The 23,782-nt window shown below is 40.4% G+C and overlaps 1 protein-coding gene across 4 annotated transcripts in view; it reads right to left on the reverse strand.

Annotated features, from left to right (window-relative positions):
- The window catches only part of PPP3CA (protein phosphatase 3 catalytic subunit alpha), a gene marked incomplete at its 3' end in the record, with an annotated part of 187,019 nt that overhangs the window by 105,340 nt on the left and 57,897 nt on the right, over positions 1-23,782 (reverse strand). For all 4 annotated transcript variants that reach the window (XM_080628623.1, XM_080628620.1, XM_080628621.1 and 1 more), the window contains exon 2: positions 921-1,121. In XM_080628623.1, the coding sequence (XP_080484749.1) occupies positions 921-1,121 (201 nt within the window). The remainder of the gene's footprint in view (positions 1-920; positions 1,122-23,782) is intronic.

Below are 23,782 nucleotides of genomic sequence, written 5' to 3' on the forward strand. Positions count from 1 at the left end.
TTCCTGAGGATTAATGAGTGGGTGGTATTGTCTGACAGTCAAGGGCAGGATGGGTTCTGCAACCAGCACAATTCATTAATCCTCCAGGCAACATAAACTGGAATTCTGGTAATTCTTTTCCTTTTTTCTACACTCGTTATTTTCCTTCACATTTAATTAAAATTTCCATTTACTTTGACATCATTGTTCCTTCATAGAATGACAGAATAGTTTGGGTTGGAAGGGACCTTAAAGATCACCTAGTTCCAACACCCTTGCTATGGTGGGGTCTTCATGAGAGCAGACAAGAGGGAGTGAATCACCTCCCTTGACCTGCTGGCCACACTCCTTTTGATGCAGCCCAGGATACGGTTGGCTTTCTGGGCTGCGAGCACACACTGCCAGCTCATGTTCAGTTTCTCATTGACCAACACCCCTAAGTCCATCTCTGCAGGGCTACTTTCAATCTAGCCTCTGCCTACTTTGCAGCTGTGTTTGTGATTGCCCTGACTCACGTGCAAGACCTTGCCCTTGGATTTCTTGAACTTCATGAGGTTCAGAGCGCGGTGCTGTTCATATATCTCACCAGTGCTCCTATGGTATATAGTATCTATAAAATTATGGAATTAATACCTGGTACAAAAGGCCAGGTAATTTTTCAAGCTTAAGAAAGTAATTTTAACCTTCTCCTAAAGACCAGAAATGTTCTCTGCCTTAGAAACAGAAAGGGCCCAGAAGATGTGATCTTTTCCTCTAATTTACATACTGCTTGATGGCCTCCATTATCCTAGTGGCATCAGACAGAGTGAGATTCAAGTACTGGAGAGAACAAATGCTTTTCAATCTGCATTTCAGCTCCTGAGGAAGCCACATACACTACTGCATTACTTAACATGTCCCAACGTGGACCGTCCACTCCATCATCATAATTCCATACTAACCTGTAACTGGTGCATCTATGTCCAGCAAATTTTTTTCCTGGCGAAGAATTGAAGCTCCTTCTGTTATTATTCTCAAAGCAACGCTCTCTTCCAGTCTCCCTTCTTTCATAAGGTGTGCCTTTAAGATATCCACACGAGGTTTTCCATCATTATCGAACACTTCCTTAGCTGTGAGCCGATGACTTGGAGGAAATGGGACAGCTGAGTGCAAAAAGACGACAAAAACATCTGGTCACTTTTTACAGCAAAGCCTCTGTCACCAATCATGACACTTTTCGAAAGACATCTGTGCTTCAGAACAGCGTTAACATGAACTTTCTACTGCCTTTTATGATTTGTGGTTTAAATTCTACATAGATTGCCACAGATGCTACTAAAGTACACTTATTTGGCAGGCTACATTATTCACAAATGCAAGAACAATTAATTTGTGCTTATAGAAACAATGAGAGGAAGATTTAGACCATATTTACAGGTAGATACATTCAAACAAGCTCCCCAGAAAGCATGGGAATATCAGGAAAGGAAGGGAATGGAGCTTAAACTGCTCTAGGAGCACTTATAAACCATTGATCTAACCCTCCCTTTCCATTAAGGGCATAAAATACACAAACAAGTGCAATATTGAATTTCTGTGCATGGATATGCATATATACATTCCAATTAAAATGCTAAAATCCAAGACATAAGATGTATTTGAAGCCCATCAAAGTGTGCCTGAGTGCCAACCAGACTGCTCCAGCAAAGGCAGGGCAAAGGATGCACCAGTCTGAAGTTGGAAATAAATGAGTAAAGACGCAGGTTGTCCTAGCAACACGGCAGCGATCATGCTGCTGTCACGTAGGGTCTGAGACACACAGAAAACTTGATGCTCCCACTCTGGCTCTCCTGGAGCCAGCTGGAGCGAGAAGGCTGCCAGCTGCCAGGATGAAGCTGGAGCGTTATCCCAGCTTAACCCCCCTTTCCCTTGCAGTTCAGAGTGGCATTAGGTAGTGCTTGCCACAGGGTAATTAACACTGATCCCTGTCACAGCTGCGGGAGGTCAGGTTATTTGGGAGATCCAAGCAGGGAGAGGAAGAGGTAGCAAGGCTGGTTTCAGCTGACTGCATCTGCAGTGCAACCCCATCCCTGACAAAGGACTTTGTCTGCCGCAGAGTATCTTGCAGGCAGCTCTGCCACATCGTGAGACACAAAACTGTAATGCAGTGGATCAATACATCTGCTAGCTTCAATTTCCTCCTCATTTCACAATCAGCGTACTTCAGAAACAACGCACACATCGCAAACATCATTTAAAGCCCAAGTCAAGAACTCACACTACCAGAAGTAACAGAGCACATAAAAACAATTTAACTTTGTGTAGTTATTTTCCACTGATATTTTAAACACAAACAGATCAGAAATTTCCAACTTCTCCTCTTCCCCACCCCCCATTCTTTCCCCTTTTGCTGCCCCAGCCCTAGTAGTCCATTCACTTAAATGGTCTGGTGGTGACTGATGGATGTGGGTCTTTGAAATATAATGAAACCCAACTGCTCTCCAGAAGCAATGACACCTACACCCAACAATGAAGCTAAAATACAGCTCTGAAAAGCCCTGACACAGATCCACAATGATCTTCTCACTCAAACAATAAGAACTCCTAGACTGCTTTAAATGACTAAATGTTTTAAATGGTACTTCTATGATAAAAGGTGAGCTGTTAAAGACCAAAACCAGACTTCTTCCTTGCTGGGATGCAACCTCACTCCTGAGCTTGGAAGAGGTGATTCTTGCATATAGCTTTCTTGGGCCCCTCTTCCCCCTAGGACTTTATCCCATGGTGCTCTACCATGCACATCCCTGAAAAGGCCAAAGTCTGTTCTCTTAAAGTCATAGAATCATAGAATAGTTAGGGTTGGAAAGGACCTTGAGATCATCTAGTTCCATCCCCCCTGCCATGGGCAGGGACACCTCACACTAAACTATGTCACCAAGGCCTCATCCAACCTGGCCTTGAACACCGCCAAGGATGAAGCATTCACAACCTCCCTGGGCAACCCATTCCAGTGCCTCACCACCCTTACAGGAAAGAACTTCCTCATTGCATCCAATCTAAACTTCCCCTGTTCAAGTTTGAACCCGTTACCCCTTGTCCTGTCACTACAGTCCCTGATGAATAGTCCATCCCCAGCACCCTTGTAGGCCCCCTTCAGATACTGGAAGGCTGCTATGAGGTCTCCACGCAGCCTTCTCTTCTCCAGGCTGAACAGCCCCAACTTCCTCAGCCTGTCTCCATACGGGAGGTGCTCCAGTCCCCTGATCATCCTCGTGGCCCTCCTCTGGACTTGTTCCAACAGTTCCATGTCCTTTTTATGTTGAGGACACTAGAACTGCACACAATACTCCAAGTGAGGTCTCAGGAGAGCAGAGTGGAGGGGCAGGATCACCTCCTTCGACCTGCTGGTCATGCTCCTCTTGATGCAGCCCAGGATACGGTTGGCTTTCTGGGCTGCAAGCGCACACTGCCGGCTCATGTTCATTTTTTCATCAACCAACACCCCCAAGTCCAGGGTAGTGAGTTTACAGTGCACCTTCCTTGCTGCCCTAAGGATCTTGAACTCCGCCATTTCATGATCACTGCAGGCAAGGCTGCCCTTGAGCTTCACATTCTCCACCAGCCCCTCCTTGTTGATGAGAATAATGTCCAGCAGAGGTCCTCTACTTGTTGGCTCCTCTATCACTTGGAGAAGGAAGTTATCATCAATGTATTCCAGGATCCTTCTGAATTGCTTATGCCCTGCTGTGCTGCCCCTCCAACAGATATTTGGGTGGCTGAACCCCGCCTCTGTGAGCACCAGGGCTTGTGAACATGAGGCTGCACCTATCAGTCTATAGAGAGCCTTATCCACTCAGCCTTCCTGGTTGGGTGACCTCTAGCAGACCCCCATCAAAATGTCACCTGTTCCTGCCCTTCCTTTAATCCTGACCCACAAGCTCTTGGTCACCTCCTCATTCATCCTCAGGTGGATGCATGAGCTATAAACAACATAAAAAAAGAATGAGCACTGCAAGAAAATGGAAGGTGAACTCTGCAATTCCCCAAGCTTCCATACTCCTACAAAAACAAAACCCCAGAAGGCTAGCTAGTCCTACTGATCTTACATTTCCTTCATGCATGATCCGGCATGAAGGAGGAGAAGGCAAAGTTGTTGCTTCTCTCCAATCAGTTTGGGTGGAAGAAGCATGTACCATTAGCTTGCATTCCTTCTGCCTCTGTTCTTCTCCAAAGGCATCACAATGTAAAAGCCTATGAGGCATACTACCACTTTGAGGTAACTACTGTTATGCATGTATGCTGAAAGGAGATTTTTACATTTATAAAGACAAAGCAAAACAGACATGCAATCAAGAAAACGAAGGCCATGAAATGTTACCTGCTGATTAAGGGAAGAAAATGGCATACACTGCAGCACTGTATGAGTGCTGCAGGCAGGGTTCTAACAAACATGTACCAGTGGGTAATTAAAGAAGAAGATACTGTTCCAATAGCAGATGATTCATGATTAATTAGCAAAAACATGAGTGACTGAATAGCCCACAAATTGCATCTTCCATTATGAGAATATTAATTTTGTATGTACACATACACAGAGCTTCCACGGAAGAACAACGCAAGAAACGGTCATGTTCCTGAGGAAGTCAGTTCAACATCATTCTGTGCTGGTATCACCCACAAAATCTAACATTTCATTTCTATTGCTTTATATATAGCAATGTTACCAGCTGAATAAGCAGGGATGGATCCATCAGATTCTCCAGACTTGCTTTTTTTTCAGCTTTTTCAAAATCTATTCTATTAGTGTTTGCAACAAGTAACTCTTCTGCTCCCAGTGGTTTTGCCTTAAACAGAAATAAAACCAGGAGCCTTATCAGGCAGCGACTGTGCACACGGCATGCGTAACAGGGAAAGGCATGGAGCTGGGAGAGGAGCCACAGGGGAGAGGCAAGAGGAGGAAGGAGTGGTGGTCTGAACCAGCAGTGAGCTACTCACCACCACACAGACTCAGGGCATGTTTTCGGGGAAGGAGGTGTGAATCTCTATTAAGCAAAGGCCATAAAAAAGGGAGAGGCAATAAAATTTGCATATGCATTCGCCTTATTGTTTTTAGGAAGTTTAGTGACAAATCCCACTATAAGACCACCACACAAGAGAGTCAGGCACGCTTATCCATACTCTGCAAAACCTAAAATCCGGACTGCTCTCTTCCTCCCTTTACATTTATTTATATTGTTATTTAAAAACAACCAAAAAACCAAAAAAACCAAACCCCAACACCAACTATTCATCATGTGAAATACTATCCTGGTGGTTATATACATCCAGGTGGTTTTGTAATAAGACAGACCCCAACAAAAAGGAAAGAACCAAAGTTTTTAACTCTTTACCTCAGCCTGACAGTAGCATCCTCCTGAGATCTGAAAACACAAGAATATACTCTTTAACCACTTTCTGATTGGGCTTTTTTTCTTGTGCTTTCAGGTCTCTTGGGCCTGTTCCAGCAAATGGAGAAAAAGATCAACCTGCTATTTTACTGTTCTTGCAGGCCTGCAAAACCCATTTTACCATTAACACAGCCATTGTAAAGGTCAGACACATCGTTACTGTTTCTCTCAAATATTAAGCAGCCTCTCTAGAACAAATAAATAAAACATAAAGAGCTCTGCTTAATTAGAGTGGACCATGTGTGCATAACATGAATAAAATACAAACATGTGGCAAAGCAAGCATTATTTTGCTTATATATTATTCATTTTTAAATGAAGCTGTACACTAAATTAATACTCTCAGAGGCTGCGCATAAGAAAAGCTATCTTTCATCAATATTTGAGTGTCTTCCAAATTATCTCTCTCTGTAATGCTTGTCTTGTAATTTCATATAACTTATGCTGTATGACTCTATGTAGCTGTTTGTAGCACACCACACTTATATGAGAAATAAATGTTTTCATTTGTAGAGAAAACACACCAGCAACTATCGTCATCTCAATAGCCCAATGCATTGCATTTGTCTGATGGCAATTTGACATTCTCCATTTTGAGAAACAGTTGCACTGTAGCAGTGGCTAGAGCACAAGTTGTTTAAATGGGTCAACATTCACACTACACACGCAAAAAAAAAGTCGGGTCACTGCAGCTTGATTTTTTTCCTATTTACTTACTCATAACCTTCAAACCTGCTACACATGAAATTTTCCTGTCATCTCAGGAATGCCAACAAAACTGTATTTTTGAAAGCCAGGAACATTTTTAATGGTTAACTAACACTTTTTGCAGGCTGACTTTGAAAATCTAACCCCATTTTACAACTCAGTTCAAGTCATGGCATATTCTTGGCCATTCGTGCTGAACAGTAACAGCTGCCGTACCGGGGCATTTACTATTTAATCAGAGCTCTGTATTTCTGTACCATGCCATATCTGACCAGTATATAAAGAAGCAGCCAAAGACAGATTTTTTCTGACATAATTCTGAGCGTGTTCCTGTAGAGCTGACTACAGATTTCTGTCTTACCAGGGTTACTATGAACCAAAAGGGAAGGAACGATGAATTTTGTTTTACTTTTTCTCAGAAACACTGCTGATTTCAGGTGACAGACAGGAACAAGAGGATGAGTCACTACCATCCACAGCTGCGATGGAGAACAGAGCGAAACCTCCCAGGCAGCACAAGGCTCACCAAAGTGGCGGGAAAGGCAAAGGGCACTGCCAAAAACACTCAGCCATTAAGGACATTGGGTTCTCACATGACAAACTCCCCTCCACAGATTTCTTCAGGCAGTACATGGATGATTCACCATTCAAGCATATTGGATCACTGGGATCTTTTTTTAACCTACACTTTTTCCTTCGCAGGTATTTTTTAGGAGTCTCATACAGAAGGGTGAGTTATTTAGAAGACAGAATCCCTTTTCAATACCAAAATCTGTCCTATAGGACTCATAACATGTGCAGGTTCACACTGGGGTTTTGTCCACTTGAATTTTAGACAGGAAAATATGTCTCTACCTGTTAAAAAAACCCCAACAGTTTATATGACAGGATAAAACTCAAACCAAAGTTAATTTTCTTAGTGGAGCTCAAAGCAGAACTCATCTTCTGAATGTTTTCTAACCAAAATGATCAGGTTTCATTTTACATTAGCTACTGTCAGTAGAGTAGGCACACTTGATGTAAGGCCTGCCTAGAACCTACTGCGAGTCTGAAACATCACTGGAATTAGTAACCCCTTTCTAAAAGATCAAGCTATCGCCTGCTACTTTAAAGCATGACGTATTTGAGGACTGCTTTTTACTGCCTCTGCTCACTGGATGGTGAAATTGTCAGAGATTGAAATCTGGGGAAAGAAATCCTACAATATAAAATCCTAAGGAACCATGAGGATTCCTACAAAAATTTATCATTAATTTTTCTCCATGGACAAGAAGCTCTTGCAGTGTAATCAGAGCAGCTCACAGCTGTATTTGTTTAAAGACATAATTAAATCAATGTCACTCAAGAACAAGACATTCTGCTTCACATACCTGAGGGTTCCACTGCGCAAGCAAGTCAATACTGCATAAAGAAATAGTCCATGAAAAAGAAAGTGCTGCTGCATTAAGTCACCTTACAGTAACAGGACCTGTAAACTAAATCAGGAGCAAACAAGAGGATCATTCCTCGACGAAGCCTATATGTACCCAATTTAGAGAGAAAATAGCAAGGAGTTCCTTTGACAGATATCTCATCTGGTTGTGTGGAAAACAGGCCACCTGAGAAGGGGCAATAACACCTATAACCCAGAAATCAATAAACTTGGCAGTCAGTTGTGGTAAAAACGGTCAGTATTTACCCAAGACCACTGACTCCTCTTCATGTAACATGCAGGGGGAGAATCTTTCCCAAAGAACAACTAGGGGCAATAGAACCCACCACAATAGAGATGCTCAATTGCTGTTGAAACTGTTAACAAATTCTAGTCCTTGGTGCCATCACCAGCAAGTACTACAGGTTGTCAAGGAAGCTCTTGCACAGGAGACTGAGACAAACCTTGCTAGCATAATTTCTTGATCTATGAAGGCTTGAAATAAAAAATAACGTAAAGCCACTTGACTAAATATCCCCACCCTGATTACGATTTTTAGTATCTTGTGACTTGTCAATTGTAATTGGAAAACACAACAGCAAAGACAGAATTGGCTCAGAGAAGCTCACCTAACTTTGGACAGAAGCTACGTTAGGAAGGTGTTTGTAAAAGGAAGGGATATGTCAACTATGCAGCATCCCCAACACATTGCCAAGTTGTTTCCAGGTGCTAAGACACTTGATGCAGCCTTCAACTCAGCACACTCCACAGCAAGTGAAATGCCCCACTCTAAGCTGACCCATTTGAGCACACTGCAGTCCTCATGTAGCGTAGCTCTCTGCTACCCAAGGGAAGCAAGTTCTTTACACAAAACACTTCTGCAGAATTTGAGCCTCAAACCTGCACAGGAAAGATTAAGACTCACCCCCTACAGCACCTTTGTCTTTCTGAAAAAAGCTAACTGTTCTCAGAAGATTAAAGGTCACCAGTTCAGGAATTGCTATGGTCTTCTCATAACACTACTGCCTTTCCCCAGACTGTACAGTATCTAACAATAAGAAAATATAAGAAATAAAATAAGTAACACTTTTCTTCAATTCTTCAAATGAACATAACTGATCTTCACATAAACTCACTTCAAATTATATTTGAACAACCATAAGTAGCTATACCACCCTAAATAACCACACACAGGAAAAAAATGAAGAGTAATAAAACACACAAAGGCCTGGACAAACACACAAGATTCTCTTTGATTTCTGTTTGATGTCTGTCTGGTGAACTGATTCACATGTACCCACCCCAACCACTCTGAATGCCTTCATAATAAATTAAAGCACTGGTATCAGTAACACACATAAATTTGAATTACTATAACCAGCCAGATCTACCTCCAATATTCAATCATTGTAAAGCAATCAGCAATAAAAATGTTTTTCAGTTTCTCAAAAGCAACTGAAAAAATGATGACATCAAATATTTTACAGAAGAACGTTTACAGGGTCAGACACATCAGAGGACATATCCTGAGAACCTAGGAAGAGGTGCAGGTTGGAAAGGGGAAGGGAAGGAGGTACACTTTAAAAGACTTGGATGAAATAAAAGCCTTATAATTCAAAGAGAAGGGTCTCTTTGAAATATCAAGCTGTAGAGTATGCGGTTATTACTAACAGCATTCCCAGAGTATCTTTTGGACAACTACTGGAATAAGCAACCAAACCCTACTAGTCTTACAGAGCACAAAGCAACACACATCGCTATAAAATATCACAAAAATGGATCCTTTCCCTGTGTTGGAGATCATATACAAGTATCTTTGACATTTATTATCCTCTCCTGTTCACAGTTTATGGATTAAAAAAAAGAATTACAAAATCAAAGGGAGAGGAAAAATTCAGTTTAACAGGAAACATTCCCAGTTAGGACCAACACATACAGTTAAAACTGGAAAATGTGATTGTAGCTTCCTGGCCTCATCAGAAAAATTTGTTTTTCTACTTTGTGTGTTACACCCAAGTTTTTCCATAGGCCTCCAACTGCATACTGTTGAGCTTTGTTTTTATTAGCTTTTGGAACAGAGAACAATGATTATCCAGAGTTTAAATTCCTTTATAGGAACAATTCATCTGGAGAAAACAAAGTCAGGGAAAAAACCCTGTAACAATGGAAAATACCAAAGGTCTTCCAAGACTTAGATAAGGAATCAGGCACACTCATGCATCCCCCAAAATACTTGAGTAATGGATAATTTCTTTCTACAGTAAGACTTCACTATTGTTCCTAGTTAGAAGCAATTAGGAAGTGATCACATGTGGAATGATTTCAATCTATTGGGAAAAAAATAATCAATTCTAGGACCTGAATAACCTTCAGGCATCGGCCCACATTTATGGCATCATTTCTTTCCAACTTCCTCATTTAACTTACTTCAGTCAGTTGATACTACCAAATATCAGTCTCCTATGTGGTAATGTAGCCAAAAGGAACATTGCAAACAATTCCTTGACTAGAAATTGAAGTCTTAGTTAAGACTCTCTCACACCTTTTGAGCATAATGGAATACCATTACCAAGTCTGGTCAGAAATCAGCTTAGCTTTAAGGTCTAAGTGACAGTGACATGTGAAAAGGCAGAAAAACATCCTTTCCCTTCCAAAGCTGCTCCACCGAGATTTAAATACAATGAAGATGTAACTTCCAAAAATTGACCACTGTGCATACTCCGGCTTTAGTGACACAGATTTGTTATAACTAGTCCTAGAAAGAGAGATGAGAAAGTGCAGGTAAGGAAACCTTTATTTGCAGATATTCTGCAATCTAACACTTCTTAAATGCTACACATTACGGAAGTAGCCCCGCTTGAATGCCAGCCTGCAGAAGTTGCTTCCTGGAATAAGAAACAGCACCTCATCTTTTGCTCTGAAGAAGCTATTCACCAGCAGAGGATATGGAAATAAATCCCTGCTAGCATTACAAAGTAATCCTTTACAAAAATAAATCTTGCATTTCAAATTTAGGACATTTCTGGAATCTAGCAATGGACACCTTGCCCAAAGAGCCTGCAGCCTACGGGGCAAAGACAAGGGGATAGGAACAGTAATAGCTCGATATTTTACTGCCTGTATCTTCCAGAGTCTAAGCTGCCAATGCCAACCGAAGGATATAGAATCTTTGAATCCTGTAAGTTTTAGGGTTTTTTTGGTTTGTTTTGCTTTGTTTTGTTTTGTTTTTTTTTAAAAAAAAGCAAGCCTTGAAGAAAATAAACTAAACCCCCAAAACCTTATTCAAGCCAATAAATACTGGGATGTGAAGAACATACAAAATATTAATGTCTGAACTATACCATGTGAAGTAAATAAAAAAAATCATGCTGATCTGTAAATGTTAACCTGGTTTATTATTTTGCTGGTCATGAGTCATGCAGTAAGTAGCAGATCTACACCTGCACTTCGTAAATCAGTCAGACAAGGCCAAAGCTTTATAAATTAAAGAGTAAAGCCTTACAACTATAAGTACGTGTACAGCCTAAGTGCAGCAGGAGCCAAATTAACCTTAAAAAGTAGTTGGAAACAAGTTGATGGTTTGTTGGGGATTTTTGCTGTTGGCTTAGGATTTGTTTTTTCTTGATGCTGTTTGGTTGGTTGGTGTTTTTTTCACTCCTGAACGGGTTTGATTGGTTTCGTAGCATTTTTGCCTTTGACAGAAGTTTTAAATCAGCATAATTCTGCAGAAGTGAATCCATACTAACACTGCTTTATGCTGCATGAGGACTGGCCAAGCTCCACACGTATTAGTGTGAAAAACACCATTTCAGAATTACACTAATACTGAATTCTGCTTGTTCAGCCATAATCAATAGACAGGAAACAGGACAGGAGCATCTCATTATATGAAAATTATTATGTGCCAGGTTAAACCTATTACTAATCCAGTAACTGCCCTTTCTTGTGTAGGGGTCAGGTCACATACCTGGAAAAAACAGCAACATAAGAAGATACTAGTCATTTTTAGTATTTTTTTTTTCTCTGCAATTTAACAGCTAGATACCAGCAGTCTTCACAGCATGGGTTTGCTTCATCTGGATCAGGAATTAGGGACATACACATCACATTACACAGAGTCATAGTGAAAAAAGAAGAAAACAAAACAAAGCCACCACAGCCTTTAGTAAATACCCAAAGATAGTTTAAATAACTGGCTTCTGCTGGAACTGAGCTTTAATGAACTCAGCACATGCTCAGCACAATTTGTTTCTTCCCTGATATCAGAGATACTACTTGCCAGTTTAGACCAGACCATTTAATATGGAAATTCAGCCCTTCGTTTTCAGAAAGGACACAACCAAAAGGCAAAGGGTATGTGAACGCTCCATGGGCCCTGTAAGTGACAGTGCCTCTTGCTCTTGATGAAAAGAATGGAAACTCTTCCAGCACATTGTAAGAACCGATTCCCAATGACACTTGCTCTTCTAACACAGTCAAAGAACTAATTTTCTTGTGATGTTATTACAGTTCACATAGATCAGTGCTAAAGATTATGGACCACATTCACCACCACACTATGTCACTGTAATGCCATTAAACAAATGTTCTTTCTAATCCAGCATTAACAGATTACACAGATTTGAAACAGGGTTCAGCCTGCTCTACTTGACATCTAAATAAAATTTACCAAACCCAGTGACATTGGCATTAATCTGAAGTAATGTAGCTGTGAATCAGCCCTGATATTTTTGTTCAGTTTTCATGTTTCGCCTCTACCGGCACTTACACCATGGAGCATCCACATGGAAATTCTGCCTTGGATTCATCTCTAAAGCGTATTTCTTTCCATCATCTAAACTGGACTGCTGCAGAAAGTTGTTTTTACTTTATAAATAACACACAGAATCATACAATCAACCATGTTGGAAAAGACCTTTAAGATCATCAAGTCCATTACCCCAGCACTGCCAACTCCACCAGTAAACCAGGCCATTAAGGGCCTCATCTACAGGGTTTGTGAATACTTTCAGGGACGGTGACTCCACCACCGCCCTGGGCAGCCTGTTCCAATGCCTGACCACCCTTTCGGTGAACAAATTTTTCCTAATATCCAATCTAAACCTCCCCTGGCGCAGCTTGAGGCCATTACATTTGTCCTATCGCTTGTTACTTGGGAAAAGAGACCAGGCATGCAGGATAACAAAAATTAAAAAATAATTGAAAAGCAAGGTTTTGGTGGTTAAAGCATTATGTACTTTAATGGGCTTTTAAAAAAAAAAAAAATAAATAAATAAATAAAGCTGTTGTTCTGGGTTTTATCTGTGTATACGTGGCAGCAATAGTTTCAAAGCCCTTAGTATAAGCTTCTGCTCCTGTATTTAAAAGGATATTTAATCCAAATCCTCCTTTTATTTATTAAAGATGCTTTTATATTTTTTGTAAACCGTATCTTCCCTCAGATCTCAATTGCTGCGTAACAAATGTATTGGATAAAAATAAACTTGTCTAAACTTACCATTCTGCCGATACTCTCTGAAACATCCTGTTCTTAAGCAGAACAGGAGTTTAAAAAAAGCAGCTTTATGAGGCTACGAAAGAATCAGAGACCCATGCTTTATTCCTAGGCCTTTTGTGTGCAAGCAATTTAATCTTTGCTTGCCAGTGACTACACCCACAGAGAGACCTCAGTATCAGGGTACTCTGTTCCATCATCCACTGGCGTGTGTTGAGCCTGGTGGCTCTGTGAAGGATGCCGCATGGAGACCAGCACAGCACAACAGGACTTCCAGCACCTTTCCCAAGAAAGCCAATGAACGAGAACAGTCACCAGAGAGAAACCAAGAAGAGAGGAAGGACTCTTTCATCTGCTAATGGCCCTTTCAGTCACACCTCAGGTCTCAAATCCCTTCGTGCAGGTCACTATTAATTCAAACCAAGCCCTAAAGAGATTTCAATCAGCCAGAGCTCACTTTATTCAGTGAAGTACTGAGAGACCTCAGCTCAGAGCTCTTAGCTCTCCTCTACTCTTGGCAAACATCTCTGTTATAGACCTGTCCAAGATGAGGTTTGGAAGTCCTCTCCCCCAACCTGACCAAACGCGAAATACTTTCCCAAAGATGATGCAAAAGCCCTGGATCAGATGGTGGGAGAGAGAATGTGACAGTGCAACCTAGGCAGATCTGGGGACCTGGCAGTGTGGAAACTAAACTCTTGCTTTCTGCTCCAAAGTCCAAGGGAAGTCCAAAGACCACTTCCACATTTAACATTTGTTGATCGCTGGGCATAAAAAATGGCCAGACGAGAAGACACAGATGCTGTATCTCATGGAAATATAAAACCAGACCCATTCACCAATGGATTGCAAATGATAAAACTAGCCTACACATTTTCACCAGTTCTTCATTTCTCAAGCCATTTGCTCACTGCATTACCAAAAGGTGAGCTAACTGTAAGGTTCAGCAGAATTTTTTTTATTAAATGACCATAGCAAGATACAGGAATTTATCTTCTGAAATATCATTATACTGACATTACAGATCTAACCAATATAGCTGGCCTATTATTCAAAGCAGCATAACACAAAGCAGGTCCTAAAGAAGCCATAGTCACTACTGAGCACCAAGAAGCCATCCAGCATATACAATCCATGAACGTGTCGCTTGTTTTTTCCTCTCTGAGAGTGCACTGCACTATTCTGGCTTTTTAGATGCATTACTTGATTTCTGTATATCATCTTGACTCAAGGAAAACAGCTCTGACTTAAGTGGAACATGGGGTTTTAGAGCTTTTATTTAAATATCAAGGGGCTAGTTCCTGCTACTTATAAATGAAAGCATCATCTTTCTAAGGCTGCAGTTACTTCTCACACTGTTTGCATTAAGCATATAATAAAGGCCCACAGATAAAAGACATACTTCACAACTCAAATGAGGGAGGACACAAGACCAGAGAATTCACTGGTTCTTGCTTCATGCAGGTCACCTCACAGGTGCAAGAGAGGCAGCAGAAAGGTCAGAGAAACTCAGGTGGGAAACAAAACTTCACAGTCTGAACAAGAAGCGTGGAAACAAGTGGGGGGGGGGGGTGTGGAGGGGGTGAGGGAGGAGTAGGGAAAAGAGGTTTGGTGCTCAGCACCTCCTGAAACAGATCTGTAACCACACACAGACCTTCTCCTGTTTGAGTCAACTTTTTCACATTTGTATGCACTCATACAGTTTTAATAAACCCTTAGGAAACAACAGTCAACAAAATTACCCCTCATGCACTTTTTATTTCTCCTACACAAAATAATCTACAAGACCCCTGGTATACAACTGGTCATTAAAATCAAATGGGAGTAAAAATACCAGCATAAAACCAGGTAATTCCCTAGGCATACAGAAGTTAGAAATATTTCCATTTTGGAATTATTCCTTCTTTCAAGTCTGCTCTAAAGGCAAACTTTGGATGTAGCACACCTTCAAAACCCCTGGCTCACCATGTTGTAAGCCTGATCTGTGATTTCATAGTACACGGGCAGCAAAACCTCTGACATGACGCTGCATGGTAATGCACTGATGCAACTCTGACTAGGCTGGGTGAAAACATCACAAAAGGAGCAAATTATCTGCCACATCTCTCAGCTGAGCCTCCAGTGGGATCCTGCAGATGCCTGGTACTTACAAAATGACCACATCAAACCATCTCTATCAAGGCTTGCTCTTGTTCTTCTCTTGGTAAGAGGATGAGTGCCTTTGCAAAGTGGTTTGTTGTTCAGAGAAAGGGCAAAGCTCACCTAGGATTGGTCATATGCGAGAATGACATTGAAAAAGAGTATATAATATCATTACTGGAACACAGTCCTGAAAGGTGCCTGAAGATTTGCAGAGCCAGTACCTCATCACCGCTTCTTTGGATGTGCTGTGACCAAGGCAACAGTTACTCTGGGGAACAGTGTAACAAAAGGAAGCACACCTTTAAAACACACAGAGGTATCCCAAACCAAGCAATCTGCCCTAGACAATTTCAAAATGAAGACGTCATCTGGTTTCTTTGGCTTTAGGTTTTTAACTGTTCTGTGTTTTGATTTGGGTTTGGGTTTTTCTGGGGGTTTTATTTGTTTGTTTTCAAATACCTTCAGCTTTGCACGATTAAAAATAACTGCAAAAATTTCCATGATTATGCTTCTTGAAGTGATTTTTTGGCTACTCTTACCCTGCACCCTCTGCAGCAAATGCAGAAGTACCTGTCAGGGGAACAGACATTGTACAAGGATGTGAAATACTTATAATGCCTATCTGTGCACAATTATTCTAAACAAAGCACTCTCACGTTTTTTATTTAATAAACAGTCTATTGAGGAAATAACACACACCATAGTGGCATCAAGGCATATTGCTGACGCTCTTGTTAGACACTCTTATACGCTTAATAATAAAGGAGCGAATTACGTTTACAGAAAATGCAATGAATTTATGTGCCCACATACCTGTGTTGGCATCCAGATGGCAACAGATTATGGATTTTATATATTAAACCTGTACAGAACTGGAAAGAAGTACTGAGGGCTGTACATACTTCTATTTCCTTTTCACACAAAACCCCTACATCACACATTGCCAAGTAATTAAAAATGCTTCTCTAGGTTTGCTGACCAGTAACATCCCATTGTGCAGATGTGAACAACTCCTCACTTCCGAGAGTGCTGCCTTAACAAATTAAACTATTTTGTAAACGTCTGGGGGAAGTATACATCTTAAAGTCTCACCATCTCAAACAAGACATTCCAGCTGAATTCGAAGTGCAACGGACACTAATTCACATGCTCCCCAAAGCCTCAAGGATGATTTCTAGCAAACACACTGAGCAGCTGCAAGGCTTCCAGACTATATACTAATTCTTGACCAATAGAAATTCAAGCACAACCCCCCAAAAGCACATTACTACCAGAAATAGCTGTTCCATTTGAGTAAGTTTTTGAGGCAGTGGGGAAAAGAAATGCATCTTGGGGCTCTAAGTACTCCAGGCAATTTGGATCCTGCTAAAATAATGTGTATTATACCTGGAGTGCACACTGAAAGAACCTCTTCAGTACCATCTACCTTCATTTTTTCCCCAAATCACTACAGCAACCTTGCTTCTGTTCAAAGAGTGTCTCCAGCAAAGCCATTATCTCCAGAAGCAATACTGCACTGAGAGAACACAAGAGAGTCTCTCATGTTCTGTGGGCAGCCAGTGGGTAGCTCCGTGTGTTAAGTATTGAGGTATCCTCTTTTATCACCAGAAAACACAGGGGAGAAGGTGAGCCTTTCAAAAGCCCTCCCCATTTCACAAAAAGTGCCTTTTCAAACAAATTAAACCCAGACAGACATTGCAGGGAAGCGCTAAACTAAGGGACAGATGCTTGTCTCCTCTTTACCCTAAAGAGCAATTTCTGATCAGGTATAAAACACATGCCCTGTTATGAAGGTCTCCAAAACACAATCAAAAAGGTGCAGAATACCTCTGTTTCCAATTTAATAACCTGTTTGGGGTTTTTTTTTAGGGCAGTTTTTTGAGCACAGAACAAATGAGAAAGATGACAGCAGCCCCCAGCCCTCGCATTCTGCCAACTGTTCTTCTGGAATACCACTGGAGAGCTGAAACAATATTTAAACTTGCTTCCACACTTTTTTATAGTCTTTTCATATTTGTAATGCAACAGATACCAAACAGAGTGGAATGGCTGCTTTTCCTGACTTCACTACAGCTTTCCAGAATGGTCTACAGTATTTCCTTGTAAATACAGCAGAGAGTTGCACTATAACATGCTGTGTGCACATCATGAAAAAGATAAAACATTTCAGCATAAAAAAAAATAGCTTAACAATGCATAAATTTATAAATATAGTCAATAGAGATCAATAACCACCTTGGTAGCTGGAATAACTTTGTTATTTCTCCTAGGGCACAAATTGACTGGATACACAGAACTACTTTTGTATACTTGTTAGAACCAGCTTCTTGTAGACTATGCTGTAAATGTCAGAAAAACAAAAAAAAGCTCTGTTTCAGACCAGTCCATTAATCTGATTTCACTTCTGACACAGAGGAAAGCATATTCCCTTCATAGTTTTCCAGTAACATCTGTTTGAAGACCGCAGAATCTGCCTCACTCTGCTTCCCACCCCCCCAAACATACTAAAAATATGGTTAACCATTTCAATTACCATTAAAGAAAGCTGTATTTTTCATGATGTCTATATTGCATAAGACCTACTTAACAGACTAATTCCTGTCACTCAATATGTACAAAATCTTAAGGGGAGCTGCAAAGGCCTAAGTGATTCGTATCTAATTTGGCTTTGAAAACATGTCACTCTGTATCTTTTGAATACTGAAGTCCAATTTACAGGGGGTTTTATTACAATGCAATAAACTACTGTGGCTGGGAGGAAGGGTGCGGGGCGGAATTATTAGTCTCCAAAATCCAGCTAGCCCTCCAAGTGTAACTAGTTCTAGCCATTCCACCTACCACCCTTTCACCCATTGGCGGCCACCTAATCTGTTGGAGTCTACAAAAAAAAAAAAAAAAAAAAAAAAAAAAAAAATAGTGGTGGAGTTTTGGTTGGGTTTTTTCCTATTTGGAGAAGCATATCCAAGAATTAATCCACCTTTGAATACATAAGGATTGCAATTCAGTTCAATGTATATCCAAGCTCCAAAGAGCTTGCACTTATTTTTTTGCTCTTCATTTCAGCACAACTGATTTCATAGAATCACAGAACAGTTAGGGTTGGAAAGGACCTTAAGATCATCTAGTTTCAACCCCCCTGCCATAGGCAGGGACACCTCCCACTAAACCATCTCACCCATTTCCTTCTTTCACAGCCTGCAGAACCAGTAAGGAGGTTTCCATCAAAGTAAGCAAGGCAAAGCACAGTGTACCTCAGCTCACATCACATGCACAGAGCCTCCCTGCTACTTTCGTACTACAAATTGTGGCAAAACCTCACCTAACGGTCTTCTTCCAACATAACCATGCATGTTCATTTTCCAACATGCTTGCCCTGCCACTCTCATGAAATACTCTGATTATGCTACAGTATCTCCTGACTTGGTACATCAGGTGAAGAGAAACTACTGTTGGAATAATTTCAGCCCTGCCTGAGACACACAATTGCTACTTGGTTTTCTTTGACAGAGACTTGCTAAGAGCTGTGGAAATTCCTTGGCGCAGGAGCTCATTGATGTACTCCATCTCAAGTTCCTGACCAGAAATGACAGGCTTCTGGAACCATTTTCCAACTAATTTTATTGAATGCATGAATTAACTAGGGTTTGTGCCATGCAACCACAGACTTCCCGATGTCTCTTTTCAAGGTATGAAGTGAAACCCCACAATTATCTACTGTATTACTTCTAATTTAATGCCCCTGGAAGTAATGCACAGTAACAGCAATATCACACAGATTGTGGAAAGACAATCTTTCACTTCACAACTGGCAAGCTACTTTTTATTCTGTTTAAACTACAAAATATTCGATGTCATTACAGTCATTATTTGCTTAGAAGTTTTTTCCTTCCCCTATCTCCTTCAAACGTTGTTAATCTCCAACTTCTCTGCTTATAAACCATGTCTGATCTTTAAGAGACATTTTATTTTCCTGAATAACTTTGAAGAACAACAACTTTGTCTTTGACAAAGCCATCACCATTTTGCTGAACAAGAAGGAGACAACTTTATTTTCTGACAAAAAGGATGGTGAAAGAGAGAGGAAGTTTGCTCTGTTGAAGACAAGGTAGTATTTCTAGCATTGTCTTCTCAGGAAAAATACAGAACACCCTACACTGAATTAGAGTCAGTAAAAAAGAAAAACTGGGGAGATGCAAGTGAGGCAGAGTTGCCTTTTTCACTCTTCACACTATTAAGATTACTGTAATGGCAGATGGTAAGCGGTAAGGAACTTGCCTTACAGAACCAGCACCCTGATCAGCCTTCCGGCAAACTGTTGTCTGTGAAATAAGCAGCAAAACCAATCCCAAGCTTTCGTGCGCTCCCCTCACCCCTTCCAAGTTGCTTCCACAACTGAGCAAAAAAAAGATTTGTTAGAAAAAGCTATAACTCATTGGTTATTGAATCAACTATTGTCCCCTTCACAGCGATAACTTGGTTGGATTACCAATCCCATACTCCCACTGTAGGATACTGAATAATGCACTAACTACTTTTTAGATGCAGATTCAACTGGCTGCTCCATGAGCTCTGGACTGAGTCCCCTAAATGGCTTACTTTCCGGCATAATTCACATTACAAATAAGATCCATTGACCTTTAAGAAGGAGCAGGGGAAAAAAAGAGCAAACCAAAGCCTGATTTCACTACAAATACAACTTTCTGGAGCACAAGTTGAGGCATTTTCAATTATCTTTTATCAAATATTCAGTGAAAGAGAGGAGATTAAATTAAGTGCACTTCAACTGAATAATTTTCTGCAAAATCAAGCAGTCTCAAATTGCTCGGCAACTTGATAAGGAGTAGAAAATCGTGGCCTACTGTCACGTAAGTGAAAAGCAAGTAAAAATATATATTACATTTGTATGACACAAAGCCTTTTCTAAGATTAGTATTATCTTAGCATTAAGAACATAAAGATACTAATGTTTACTAAGTAGGATTTAGCACATAAGAAACAAAATCCTTCGTGCTTAATTTCTTGAACGTGTTTTAACAAAGTCCAAGTCTGCCTTTGGGAATTTCCCAAAGCAACAAAGAATCCATCCATTATCCAGATGTAGGCAAGTTAGCAAGCTCAAACTCTAATTTCTCAAGTATTATCATTGTTGATCATGTTGCTGTCACAGAATAACTTTCACATTTTCATTTGTTTAAAGATTAGACTAAAAATAACCTCAAAGATTGCTGGACTAACTGCACTATCATTCAAAAAGTAGCAACGTGGGTCTAAAGGGGTTGTCCCAAACTATCCCCTGCTCCCCTAGATGTAAATAAGGGTATAATTTCCACCCTTCCTCATGGTAGTTCAGTATAGCTAAGTATTCAGCTTATGAGGTTTAGAATTAAACCTTACAAGCTAAATAATCATTAATTTTTAGTAATGTTAATTTTTGACTCTTGCATTGCTACCATTTTCTACCCGAGCAACTGTCACAGAATGCACTTCGGCAAAACCAGCATCATCATCAGGCTCTTTCAGACCCCTGCTTTGATGTCACCTTTTATAGACTTAACCTTACAGAAAGCCTTGTCAGTCTGAAAAACAAAAGGCTCAGCTGTGTAAGGGCAGTTACCACACTTTTAGGGCCCCTGAATTCAAACTCAAATCTGGTTCACAACTGTGCCCTGATGCATTAAAGAATCACAGTACATGGATATCCAGTCTTTTTTCATTACCTGAAGATCTTAAAACCTGTGTCACTGCCCTAATCATTTAAAGATATTTAAATATTAAAATTAATGCTTAATGGTAAATGCAAAAGAATAATTTCTACATCTAAAGCTTTACAACTTAATGGATTCTGATTTAACTCCTTTGGGGGGGAACCTTTACTTACTAAATTCTCAGTCTTACAAAAATGTTATTTCTAAATTACTTGATTATTATGCTTACACTTCATACGTTGGTAGCATCACTGTCAGAATCTACCCTGCCTATAGTCAGGGGCAGATATGCAGGGATATCTGCTAATCCAAATCACAAACTCTTAACCAGTAATCATCATTTGAATTGGCAACCTCAGCTGACAGGACAAACAAAACAGCACTGAATTTATGGTTTTAGTATTTCCCTCTTCTGCAGGCAGCCAAAATGATCTGACACATTTATGCACATCAACTTTTGCAGCAGATGTCAGGCGAGTTAAGTTGTTTGTCTATTTTTTACCCCCTCTCATGCTTAAAACCTTCCAAATGGAATCCCAGAATGTTTCCTGGCTAGAAGCTATGTACGGAGCTATGCTTTCACGAGGAAAAAAAAATTAAAAAGTTTGGGCTAATCCAGCAAGCAAGAAGAAATGTTGTTCCATACAGAAAAAGCAAGGCATGAAAGATGAATGGGTTTTCTGAGGTTCACAGAGTCCCTGAGAATGGAAAGAAAACATTGCGCAACCATCTTTTCCATAACGAGGGACTGTGCTTCATGTTATAATGCCACAACATAGATAAAACATACTATGCCTTCCTCTACAAATTAAGGGCCTTGGTAGAGATCCTGCAAAACAGAATTGATCTAGTTTCCACAGCAGTCCCTCTGTCTTAAAACTTTCACCCTGAAATTCTTGGGATGCACAGTGGCCTGCATCCAAATTCATTCTTCCCCAGTAACGAGATGAACACACTGAAATCACAACTCCAGCAGTGCTCACATACAGCAACTTCAAAATTAGTTAGATTTAATTTTAATTTGTGTTACAGAGAGACATTTCAGCACAACAGCAAAAGGCCTGCTTCCCAGTGTTACCAGGTCTATAAACTAGTAATAACGCATTACTTCTCATTGCATGCAGGAGAGCTGTTGTGTGAAACACTAACTGTTGAACTGACTTCATACATTTTCCAGTAAAACACAATACAGAAGCATGCTGAAGATGTATTTACTGCAAAATTATTGACAGGGAGGAAAAAAAAAACCCTAGTATCAAAAAGCAAAATATATACTTAGATATATATGCATTAATGCAGAGAGCTTAAAATCCTTTCCTCAGGAATTCAAATTGAACCAGTTCAAATCAATCACATTGCACATTGCATTTTTCCAGCACTAAGAAATGAAGGCAGCCATCCACACCATTTAACTCCACCGGGTTACTTGAGAAATGACATTTCAAACACAGTATTTGAAACACACTGTCTCCCTCATTTTCTAGTACTCATAGAATCATTTGAGTTGGAAAAGACCTTTAAGATGAAGTCCAACTGTTAACACAGCAGTGCCAAATCCACCTCTAAACCACGTCCCTACGTGCCACATCTACACGTCTTTTAAATATCTCCAGGGATGGTGACTCAACCACTTCCCCGGGCAGCCTGTTCCAGTGCTTGACAGCCCTTTCAGTGAAAAAACCTTTCCTAATATCCAATCTAAACCTCCCTTGAAACAATTTGAGGCCATTTCCTCTTGCCCTCTTCCTTGTTACTTGGGAGAAGAGACCAACATCCACCTCCCTACAAACTCCTTTCAGGTAGTTGTAGAGAGTAGTAAGGTCTCCCTGGGCCTCCTTTCCTCCAGGCTAAATAACCCTAGTTCCCCGAGCCACTCCCTTGCAAAACTTGTGCTCCAGACCCTTCACCGTCTTTGCTGCCCTTCAGAAGCACATATTGGAAAAACCCTAATGGCAAACCACAAGTGCAGAATCAACACATCTATGAAGCAAGCACAGAGCAAAGGCACACATGTTTCTCTGAATAATATGCTGGTTGAGTTAATTCAGAATACAAAAAGACAAAATAAAACCACATCCAAAACCAACAAATAACCTCTCCTGCAGAAGTAACAAGCAACACAGTATTTCCAAACAGTTATTTTGGTGCAAATACCGAGCAACTTTTTAAAGATAAAATTTATACATAAGGCATAGCAAGTCCTTGCAAACAGGAGGCTGTACTGCCTGCCTTTGCCTCTACACTACTGATACTTCTACCATTGCTTGCTTCCTTTTTGTGAAACTTTAGGTCCAAGGAAAGGCTTACTCTTTCCCAGAATGGAAAGTAACCCCTGAACATCTGGTAGCTTGCATTAATCCAGCTCCCCGAGTTTTACCACGGAAGTCACACAGCAATCACACCCTCAGAGATACCAAGAAAATTCCTAACAATTTTTCTGCTCTAATATAACAATATTCCAGTTAGACTACTCTCTGCCTCTTAAGAACAAGTATGAGTAATATCGCATGTCAGTCAGCAGGGTTTTATAGCTGTCACAGTATGGGGACACTTGGGGTTTGTGGGGGTTTTTTTCTTTATTTAGGGTTTGGTTTTCCTTTTTCCATGCTAACATATCAAAACATATCTAACATCTCACTATGTTTATACAAACAAGCATCATCATCATAAGACTACCAAGCTTTTTGTTAGATTACTATTAACTCCTAATTTTAAAAACAGAGAAATGGAAATACCTGGAATTCAGGAATGTTGAGTCAGATATGGTTTTCTATACTTGCTCTTAATGGATTTCTTACTTTCACATATCTAATTCACTTTATGAAATCTTGCAAACTTTCATTATAGCTTTTCATAACATTCAGAACAGCTTGTGGTAGACAGGCCTATAGCTTAATTACACTGCATGCTAGTCCAG

Source organism: Psittacula echo (genome assembly GCF_963264785.1).
Source record: "Psittacula echo genome assembly, chromosome: 1".
Classification (NCBI taxonomy): domain Eukaryota; kingdom Metazoa; phylum Chordata; class Aves; order Psittaciformes; family Psittacidae; genus Psittacula; species Psittacula echo.